At 36.6% G+C, this 12,003-nt stretch overlaps 1 protein-coding gene across 1 annotated transcript; it reads left to right on the top strand.

The window, feature by feature from the left end:
• Positions 1–2,788: 2,788 nt before the first annotated feature.
• On the top strand, positions 2,789–5,949 carry LOC120624301. Its single transcript, XM_039890766.1, has 3 exons — positions 2,789–3,856; positions 5,105–5,189; positions 5,882–5,949. The coding sequence occupies exons 1-3, from the start codon at positions 2,789–2,791 to the stop codon at positions 5,947–5,949; spliced, it is 1,221 nt and encodes a 406-aa protein (XP_039746700.1).
• The last annotated feature ends 6,054 nt before the right edge of the window (positions 5,950–12,003 follow it).

The following is a 12,003-nucleotide window of genomic DNA, read 5'->3' as shown; positions in this document are numbered from 1 at the left end:
CAACTTTTAAAAATCATTCAAATTAAGTTCACTCTATTTGTATAGTATCGTTTTATTCGCAATCTGGTCTAGCCAATGGCAGAGCTCGCTTCCCGAGCCTACGGTTGTACACGAATGCTCATTGGCCCCAGCCGAATGAAGTTGCAAAGTTACTATCGACGCGAACGTAGAAAAAACCACGCTGCTGGTTCGAAAATGACTAGAATTTGATCTCCTGTTATTCCCGCTATCGTGGTAGACAACATAATTCAAGTTAATTCGCCCCTGTGAAGTTGTTGTGCAGTGTGTGAGTGGAGTGTGGATCCAAATCATCAAATTCTCCAGGCAGCATTGCCACGTGCTGTCTTGTCTCCGATACAATCGAAATACGAGCAAACAGATCTCGGTCTGGATCGCCTCGGTACGACCGGTAAGTATCTGCTTGTTGCTTAGACCAGTGCCTAACATTTGAGGAGTAGAACCTACCCGTTTTACATCGGTGGAACATCCAATCGAAATTCGCGTTCTAAACCCAGAGTGACGTCACCGGATCTCCACGGCAAGATTCGTGTCGTCACATCTTTTGGTGCCGAAACCAGGGAAAGGTGTCTGGTCACTTCACTTTGAGTCGTATTTTATATATTACGCGTAACGAGTAATATAGCTGGTATTTTTCTAATATAAATCGTAATTTTAGCTATTACAACCAATTTGAGCAGGCACTCAGTACTTAAATTAATTAAATTCTATCGTAATCTATCTTAAATAAACTTTTGCCATATGAATTAGACTATAAATAAGTCATATTTCATAATTTAGTGTTAAATATGGAACATTAAAACGCATTCGGCCATGTTGCTCTAAACACTCATCGGTTATTGGCTGACTGCATTTATAATAGTTCAATGATTCGTTCCTTTTGCTAGTACAGATAAAAAATAAAACAGGTTCGTATCTACATCATTCATAATCACTCTTTTCCACTCGCTATTCATGCATACTTCAGGCTTGTTTATTAAGTGAAAGATATCTGCCAAGATATTATCAAACTACCGTCGCGTCGCGTCGTTCCGAATTTGTGTTGTTTACAAACTATCCAAATACGATTCCCAGCTGTATCTAAAACATGTTCGATTCGTAGAATATTAAGATTCCTACACATCACGCGTAAACAATCTATCAAAATCGGTGATTACGTGTATTCTATCGGGTGTGACAATCTTATGTTCTTAAGCCCCTTTGTTACTCCAATACGTGTTGCTATAGATCATGCCTATATAATAGGCAATTTTACAACATATCGGTGCTTATGTATAGGTATAGTTTATCGGCTATAGTGACTTCTATTCGGTTTATCGAGCTAAAGCGGATCTTGTGTGAAACAAACTATCTATTTATCGGTGTTTTATGCAATAGGTGACGACTGTAATAATCTCGTACTCGAACTTATAAAAATTAATATAAGAATCAAACATTCATATAAATTGATATAGTAGGCCCTTGATTTTTATGCAGCAGTAGCTTGTAGCTATAACAGCATTCATACAGCCACTAAAAGAGTACCTCAGCTACGCAGGAAACTATCGAACCGTCTTCTATTTTGCTGCTTCAAGAGCGGTTGTCCGGTTATGAGTATCCGGTTATTTCTACTATTATAGTTTCTCCCTTGTTGACATTCAACTTATTTATATTTATCGTGATAATGTCATTTAGTACAAGGCGTAAGCTTAGTTCAACGAAAATAAAGTCTAAACCGGCGGGAACCGATTGTTCTACTGTCCAAAACCTACCGTCTTTACGTCGAAAACGGACAATAGCGTTAAACCGTTTGACTAAAGCGTTAGAGGTTGGTTTATTAGCTAAAACCGATGACAGTCAGATCGACTTATTCCTTACCTACTGTGATCAAGCAAAGAGAATTGCTAACGACTTTGAACAGGCGCATTTTTCTATTCTTGAACTTTTGGACACATGCGATGATGCAAGCGATGGTGATGATGCTGATGATGAAATGCGCATTCGTTTTGATAATACTTATTTCCAAATTATGTCTATGCGTCGTACCTTAACAAAAGCAGAATTAAATTCATCAATTATATCTAGTGATAACCTTCGTAATAAGTCATCATTGTCACACGTTAAGCTGCCTAAAATTCAATTGCCTACCTATTCAGGTGACATTAAAAAATGGCCTGAGTTTTTCGATACATTTAATTCGCTTATTCATGACTGCCCTTCGCTTACCGATGTGGAGAAATTTCACTATTTAACTTCCTCCCTAAGCGGCGATCCGTTAGCTCTTATTCGTGTGTTTCCGGTTACGAGTGAATATTACTCGGATGCGTATGCGGCCTTGGTCACGCGTTATCAGGATAAACGAGAGTTGGCTTTCACTTGTTGGAGGGATATATTAAACGTTAATTTTAAAATTCAAAACGCATTTGAATTTCGTCGAACCTTAGATAGTATCGATGAGAGTTTAAGTATTCTAAAGAAACTAAAACTTCCAGTAGATCAATGGGATTTTATTATTGTTTATCACATTTTATCAAAACTAGATTCGAAATTGCGCCGCGAATTCGAAGAGAAGTGTACTAAGTCGGAATTTCCCAAATACCTGCAATTAAAGGAGTTTTTACATTCGAAGTGTGAAGCACTTATGCGAGATAATCACTTTAATGAGTTTTCTAAAGATCCTAATCTAGCAAAAGAAACTTCTAAGTCTATGTACTCTAATCCTAGGCGATCTAATGTGACTCACACCTTATTAATCGATAATTCGAATGTATCTCAACCGTCAACGAAACTAATGGCTCAAACTAACAAATCAGTTCCAATGAAATGTTCATTTTGCGGTGATTCTCATCCGATCTCACAATGTCAAGCTTTTCTCTCTAAATCCGTAGCTGAGCGCATAACGATCACAACCGAAAAAGGATGGTGCTACAACTGCCTCAAGGAATCTCATCAATTGCGAAACTGTGTCAGCATTTTTCGATGCCTCAAATGTAAAGCTAAACACCACACTTTAATTTGTGACATGAACAAGGAAGATTATTGCGTTACCGACTCTGAATCCGTGTCTCTCGTTGCTGGGAACTCTAGTCATGTAGCGAATACAACCGTTCTTTTGGCTACAACTAGTATTCAAATCAAGGACGTAGACGGCAAGTATCATCAGTTTCGAGCAATCTTTGACACCGGAAGTCAAAATAGCATTATAACTCAATCGGCAGCTCAACGTTTAAATGTTGAACCAGTTCCAGGCAAATTCAACATCAAGAGCTTGGGTGGTGTCGCAGTTAGTATCACCGGCAAGATTCACTGTAACGTTGCCGCTAATAATCACACGTTATTTGGTGTTGACATGCATGTCATGCCAACAATCTGTGGCGATCATCCAAGCGCGAAACTTCAAACTCAAGGCTGGTCTCATATTCATTCGCTAACTTTAGCTGATCCCGGGTTCGATACTCCTGGACCTATTGACGTGCTTTTAGGCGCTGACGTTTTCGCAAACTCTTTACTCAACGACATCATAAAGGGCGATGAGCATCAGCCCCTCGCCATAAATTCTTTGTTCGGTTGGCTGTTGGTAGGAAGAGCACCACTCGTGAATACTATTTTGCCACCGGAGGTTTTACCTAACTCGACCAAGTTGGTATACGTCCGACCAGATCAGCTCTCAAGCCTTCCTCAGAAGGAATATTTTCCAGAACCTCAATCATTCATTGACAACCCATCTTCAAATATAAACGTGCATAATCTACGTGCGATATCAGCCACCAATACGCTTTTACGCGATCTAAAATCCTCAAATGAATTACCAGATCAGCTATCCGCTAAGATAGGGATCTTGCCAGACCAGCAACTACGCGTACGTCTCACTATCGATACTACTATCGCATATCGTTCTATCTATCAAAAGCAAAGTTTATACCTACAAGTCTTGAGCCATGATGGATCTATTCAAACTCGGCTATTGTGTGCCAAGGCTCGTGTTAGGAACCACTTTTTTACCACGCGCATTAAGGATATTGAACAAGAGTGTCAATCGCCCCTCATTCAGGAAGGTGATAAAGTAGATTTCTTTATAAATAATATCCACCCTTTAAAACATTTAAAAAATAAATCGAAATCTTATCGTATCTCGGATCTATACCTTCCAATTTGTGATCATAATACCGGTTCACTTTTCACTGAAGTTGAAAACGGTCATTCATTATCACTTATTGTGGTAATCCAAATTTCTATATTCCATTTCGTAAACCGGCACCTGCAATTGAAGCAATCATTCATAGCGAAGTGGTTCCAAAATCGTTACCTGTTTATGAACGTGGAGGCTGCTCTCACGGTGGGCGGTTGTTTTCCTTGCGCTAATTTTAAATTCATACAATGCAGCATCTCTGTCTTACTTAGAGAGGACCCTTTCACGTCCCAGTTTATCAAATTCAGTTTCTTCAAATGGATAAAGGAATACGTTAAGTATTTAACACCAAGAGCAGGATGGGCGAAAGCGTCTAACAGTCAAGAATGTATCAAATTTTACAATCGCGTTTGCCTACTGCGATGGTCATTGGCCATTACGCCTAGTGCTTAATTTACTAATCGACTATTTTTTAAGGATATGTACTCTCTTGTTTTATCGGCACACTAATCTTAACATATTAATTAAGTTTAGCATATAGTTTAGTTTATAATTTAATTAGTATTTCAAAATTCGCTTCGATCATCATTCCTGCTTAACTGGAAAATACCAGCTGTATTTTGGTGGGCGGTATGTTCGCTCCGCGTATATGTTCAACTTTTAAAAATCATTCAAATTAAGTTCACTCTATTTGTATAGTATCGTTTTATTCGCAATCTGGTCTAGCCAATGGCAGAGCTCGCTTCCCGAGCCTACGGTTGTACACGAATGCTCATTGGCCCCAGCCGAATGAAGTTGCAAAGTTACTATCGACGCGAACGTAGAAAAAACCACGCTGCTGGTTCGAAAATGACTAGAATTTGATCTCCTGTTATTCCCGCTATCGTGGTAGACAACATAATTCAAGTTAATTCGCCCCTGTGAAGTTGTTGTGCAGTGTGTGAGTGGAGTGTGGATCCAAATCATCAAATTCTCCAGGCAGCATTGCCACGTGCTGTCTTGTCTCCGATACAATCGAAATACGAGCAAACAGATCTCGGTCTGGATCGCCTCGGTACGACCGGTAAGTATCTGCTTGTTGCTTAGACCAGTGCCTAACATTTGAGGAGTAGAACCTACCCGTTTTACATCGGTGGAACATCCAATCGAAATTCGCGTTCTAAACCCAGAGTGACGTCACCGGATCTCCACGGCAAGATTCGTGTCGTCACACATACCCTTTTTATTATCATCTAGCCCCAAAGAAAATGCTTGTGTTATGGGTACTAATATGACGGATGAATGTTTTTATAAACAACACACATAATACTTATAATATAATAAACACCCAAACATTGAAAAACCTTCATATACATCACACAATTTTTTGTTGTGGGAATCTAACCCACGGCCTTGGACTCAGATAGCAGGTTTGCTGCCCACTGCGCCAATCGGCCGTCAAAACTATTTTGATACGCTGATCCAATGCGGTTTTAATGGCTATTTTGTGACATGCTAGAGACAATAACTGAGACAGATCGCTAAGCGCCAAATTAGTTTTGTAAATCCTGGCTAAGAATAATTTTTAAAATATTGTTACTAATGTTCAATAGGTGCCTACTTTCACCGCGTAAGCTGTCCCTAACGGTTTCAGTGCTCAACTGCCAGTAAATTGAGGCAATCACCTGGAATTACAAGGCCTTTGTTATGAAAATATGAAATACGTATATGAACAAGTCTTATTTGTTACAAGAATATGGTGTATTTTCCTAACAGGATATGGATTTGGTGAATTACGTAAAAGCGATGTTAACTCGTGGTTAGTGTTTCAGCCTCTATTTTGATACTACCGTATTCAATCCCCGGCACGCCCCTCTAGTCTAGACAGCCGAATGGCGCAGTGGCAAGTGACCCTGCTTTCTTAGTCCAAGGCTGTGGTTTCGATTCCCACAACCAGAAAAATAATTATGTGATGAATATGAATGAATGTTTTTCAGTGTTTGGGTGTTTATCTGTACCTGTTTATAAGTATTTATTGTACATACTGATATTCATCAGTAATCTCGGTACCCATAACACAAGCTACGCTTACTTTGGGGTTAGATGGCGATGTGTGTATATTTATTTTTATAAAATGTTACGGCACCCATTCGTATTCCCGGTATAAAGAAATCCCATGTGAAGACCGCTTTAGGTCGCATACTATCTATTTTTTCTAAGATGGCGTAGGCGAAGAAGGATAATTTTCTAAATTCCGTGAGTTTATTTCCCGGACGTTAGAAAGTATTCTCTACGATGCAAGCTATATACTATAATTTTCCCAAATTCAGTGCAATTGCTTAGTATCAAACATAGGAAGTAAAAAAAAGGACAAGCACTTGGGTAAATGTGATTAGTCGAACTCGTTTACGAGCCCAAGCGTGCCGTATCCCCTAAATTCTGTCAGATGGTGTGTTCTTTTTCCAATTAATATCCATATGATGGTAAATATATAGCTTATTTTAACTATATTTATAAATGGAACGTGGAAAATACGGTGTAAAAAAAAGAGTGGCAGAAATATGAACTGACGGTTAACAACATATTTAAAAAGAGAGGAAAAGCGAGCGAACATGAGACTGTGCTGCGTGGAAATCGATTAGGGATATTTGGTTGCTAGCAAATTAGTAACATATTAATCGGTTTAAAATTCGTCCACTTCCGTCTTAAATAATTACACGTCACAGTGAATAAACAAGCTTATATTTGTCTCCGTTCAACAAACTTCATGCCAAAATCCAATTTATTGGTTACTAAGTTGGGGCGTAGAGGAAGGATAGACAAACGAACAAAAAAACAAACACACTCTCGCATTTATAATTTTAGTAAGGATAGACCGCCAATCTCCCTTAAACATACGAGGTTTGTATCGTGTTCTCTTATGTGTAATTCCATAGCGTGTCAGTAACCAACACTGCGTACAGCTATCCAACCCAGAACTCGATGCAATAACACTTGGCTTTATTCCAAATGTGCCTGTGTACGCAAATCGATAAGCTTTCTGGGCAAAGCCGACCGCTTGAGAAAATTTAATTGTACTGAGAGACTTTTCCATACCGGAAAATGCTTTTACGTGCTCTTTAAAATAATTATAGCACAAAATAATGCCATTGTAAAACCAGTTAATTTTATAAGCAGAAAATTTCACAACCAATTTTACATATAATATCAACACGTGCGAATTCATCGACATAACTTGCACATACATTTATTCTAATTAGAATTAAAAATAATTCAATAACCATTAAAAACTATGAATATGTGTTTCTTTATGCTTAGGAATTCAACTTATAGCAGTAAAATGGAGCACAGGATTTCACGAAGATTTTCGTGCATGAATTCGACATAACTTGCACATACATTTATTCTAATTAGAATTCAAAATAATTCAATAACCATTAAAAACTATGAATAAATATGTGTTTCTTTATGCTTAGGAATTCAACTTATAGCAGTAAAATGGTGCAAAGAGTTCCACAAAGATTTTCGTGTGAAAGGTGCTATTATAGAACATATTACTTCGACTTAGAAGTTTTACAAGAGTTTTAAATTGCTGCAAATGATATAATATATAAATTTAACAAAATAAATTTAATTTATTTTATTAAATTTATTTTATTTTAAACTTCTTTATGTCCTTTATTACATTTAAATATATAAGAACACATCTGCTCATAGTCGAGGACTGATTGCAGGATAATAAAAGATGAAAAGAATAACAAAACAAATATTCCTGCTTTATCCATCTGGATCGGCATAACAGGTTTTCTTCAAACTTAAAGACAGCATGGCATTTTTGTTTATTAACCTCCTCCTCTTGGTTCAAAGGCGTAAGATTGTGACCCACTTTGAATCGAAAAGTTAGTCTTCCTGACCATCCGCACGATACCATACCGAGACCCTTTCAGAGAAGTTCCTCTTCGCTTTAGACTCATTTTAATAAGAAGGTCTCGTTTTGTTCACTGTGGTGATTAAAGTGTGGTAAAGTAATTTTGATTAATTTAACTTTAAATTCTGATATGTACTTAAAATAATAGAGATCGTAGTAGATCTATATAGCGCGTCTGCAACCAATATGGTGTATTCAATCCTAAAATCGATGTTAAAACACTTGGCATTCTTCCAAAGGTGTCTGTATACGCAAATCGATAGCGCTTCACAAGGCATCGGGACTACTAGGAAAAAAGTAATCTCTGACCCGAATTTCAAATTCCTTTTTGGGTTAGTTAGAAATATAAGGAGAAATTCAGACTTAGATGTTATATGACGTATATGATGTGTATGACGGACAAATTAGTATTTTGAACTACATATTTCCTTCCAAAAATGTCTCAGTGTCTAAAAACCGAAGTCTTCAAACAGTGCACGTTGTCAGTGACGACTTCTGTCTGTATCGTGGTCTCTGACTATGGGTCTCATAAACGCTGCGAGTTACTAAGTGGTTTGGTATACGAACTCCCCACGAAGTTGACAGACGAAATAAAACGAGTCGCAGCCCAGAGCCGTTGGATGCAAGCGACACAAAACTGTAGCAAGTGGAAATCCTTAAAAAAGACCAATGTCAATCTGTGAACATCCTGCGGTTAAGATGAGGATGAGTATTCCGAACTGTGATACAGACATTATGTAGATAAAAAGCTTAAGTTACTACAAAACTCAGACTAGAATAATTATTTTGATGTGAAGAATATTTAAGTATGGTATAATCGAAACCTTAAGCGACAATTTTATATGTAGTTTAATATAAGTTTTACGCCACAACCATACGGAATCGGTGTATCCAAGCCAGGATTCGATGCAATAACTTTTGTGCCTTTGGCCTACTGCCAAATGCACCTGCGTACGTAAAATCGATAGTCCTAGATTTTCCTAACGCTCCTATCGTTCGGATAAATCTATTTTTACTGAGATATTGTTTTCGACTGAGCGAGGTTCGGAATAAAAGAAAAATTTGAACACGCTGTGAGGTATAGATCAAACAAAATTGAGCCTTATATAATAAATTATTGATAATTTTTTTACACATTAATTACATGCTTTTAGGAATTTAGTTAAATATTTTATTAAAAACCATGGAATCTCAAAAAATATTAGGGTACATGGATGATAAAAAAGCTTGGGTATGAATTGCTCTAACTTCATAGCTAAACATTTACTCGACTGTGAGATGGTGATAACAAAAAGAAACCTGGCTAGGTTTTTTGTGGGCTCTTCTTAGACCAGGGCGCGTTTGGAACCCTCCTAGCTTTAGTTTTAAAATAACGAATGCAAGTAAATAACAATAAACAAATCACTATCACCTAACATAAGTGTTAACATGTTAAATGTATGAACGCTTCATAAGTGCCCGTGATAAGGACTACCTACATGAATAAAACATTTTTGAATTAAATTGAATTGAAACACGAATACCTTACTTCGGTGCATATTAATAATCAATTAACTATTCCTACTTAAGTTAGTTATTGAGACACAAAGCTGTATTATTATTTGATTCAAGAAAATTTAATGCTGGTCACGCACTTTCTCTTCTTACTGCTAATAACATTGAGTAGAAACATGTAAATTCATCTCAGGCAAAGCGAATTTGGCGCACGAATTGCTCAGTAAAATAACATAGTTGGCGAAACTCCAAATGTGCCATCCTGAAAGGCTTTTTTGTCGTTCTGTAGATTCGACAACATGGTCACCTCTTTATTTCGGCGATTTATGTATTATTATAAATCGCCGAATTGACAGTCATATTTTTGATGGATTGGAGATTTGCTTCTAATCGTTAAGTATATTTTTTTAACGTTTTCTTTAATTCATTATCCATTATCATTCATATCATTAAACTCACTTAATTTTAGCACATTAAAGTATTGGTAAGTTCTTTTCTTTAAAATAGAAATCATTATTATAATATCTATTGCATAAGCCATTAAATTAATATGTAACCTGGTATAAGCAACAAACGTGAATTTAAAGATTGTTGTGAAAGATATATAGATCCAATAATTTTATTGCAACAATACACATAAAATAACAATTTCAGAAAACAAAGATGGTTCTTAGTACTGGGGTACAATAGCGACTTTATCACTCGAAATGTTTTTGGAAAGAAAACCCGAGCGGTAGAAGCCAGTAAATCAGTGTAAAATGGAGTGACAAATTAAATATGGACGGCCGATTGGCGCAGTGGGCAGCGACCCTGCTTTCTGAGTCGAAGGCCATGGGTTCGATTCCCACAGCCGGAAAATGTTTGTGTGATGAACACGAATGTGTTTCATTGTTTGGGTGTCCATTAATGGTTTCGTATATATAATATACTATATAGTGAGATAAGAATAGTAGACGTTACTCTGCGGAACTCCATGATAATACATTGTAGGTGTTAATAATTTCATACACTTTCCAGATTTTATGTCTGTGTTATCAACGAAGCCTATGTACCAATATAAAATAATATAAAACTTGCTGAGGATGATCAATTTATCATTGCTTTTGTTGGACGCTGATATATACAACCTACACGCGCTATTTCCGGTATCTTAATATCGCCGCTTATTAAAAAATGTTTTTCTATATATAACGTGTTTTTTTAACGAATTCCCTAGGATCCGTTGGTTTACCTGGGATCAGTGTGATCCTGGGAATGTTATCGTAATTTACCTTTTATGACATGCACTTCACCGACCATCAATAAATCAAGCATCATACTCTCAAATTATTACTCTGTGGTTCAAGACGACGAAAACAATAGGTTTTTATCACACAAGTACTCCAGAAGTGTTAAACGACCAACAAAAAAGTTTTTTTTTTTACTAAGCATGTCCCGCATAAGAAAAAATTATAAACGAAAAAGGTTTTAATACGCCGATGTTAAATTTGCTTAGTTTGATTTAAAATTCTGCTATTTGTTTTTTTTTTAAATAATATCTACAAAGATGGCGGCAAAAATAAGAATGGTGGGTAAATTAGTTTTTTCTTTTTTGAATAATAAAAGCCAGAGGAAAGATTTATAAAATGCTTGTGAATTAGGCACTTTCTAAAAAGCTCAAGTGCTTTAATTGCACCATAGCCACTAAGTTGTTTCAAATTGTGTTTTTAAAAAATATAAGAAAATTTGAGTTAAACATATTGTCTGATCCATCAGATACCTCTCTGATACCTCTTTATGGTGAAGAAAGCTACCATTATGTCCAGGGAGATCACAGTTCCCTAAGATCCGTTGGTTTGCCAGGATTTCAAATCAAATTGATTGATTGCTTAGTTAGGGTGTGAAAGAAGGACAAACAAACAAATCAACAAACTAACTTTCGCGTTAATAAAATTAGTAAGGATCAGTATAAACTCCTTAAAAAATAGACTCCTCTTTTAGGAGTTGACGGATTTGATGTTATTATTTTGGGGGATTTTAAATCTAAGAGGATTTCGTGATGATCTGGTGATGGAAATAGTAGAAGAACCTCCTCAACGGACAACTACATACTGTAATCAGCTGATTAGTTCAGTATAATCAACCATGTCCAACAATTACAGAACACAAAGGTGAAATCCGTTTTTGCCCAATCAGGTGTAAGATACAATATGGGAAATTGTATCTTACATTGGACATTGTTAACTGTCTACTCAACAGCCAATACTTCAATAATTCTGATTACCTTAAATGCAAATATTAATAAAAAAAATTAAAAGGACGGCAAAATGTCACGGTCAATATTCCAAAGTTAAATTTGGACACAAAACTCCAGTTACGAAAGCGGTGTTGTCTACAATTGCCTTTTGGGGCTCCTGAATAAATAAAGTTTAATGAATATTAAGTATCCCTTTGAAGTAATGAAAAATTCGGATTTGCAAAGTCCTACCAAAGAGCC

The sequence above is a fragment of the Pararge aegeria genome, chromosome 6 (assembly GCF_905163445.1).
Source record: "Pararge aegeria chromosome 6, ilParAegt1.1, whole genome shotgun sequence".
NCBI lineage: Eukaryota > Metazoa > Arthropoda > Insecta > Lepidoptera > Nymphalidae > Pararge > Pararge aegeria.
The sequence above is the reverse complement of the archived record's forward strand: the minus strand, read 5'-3'. Positions and strand labels throughout refer to the sequence as shown.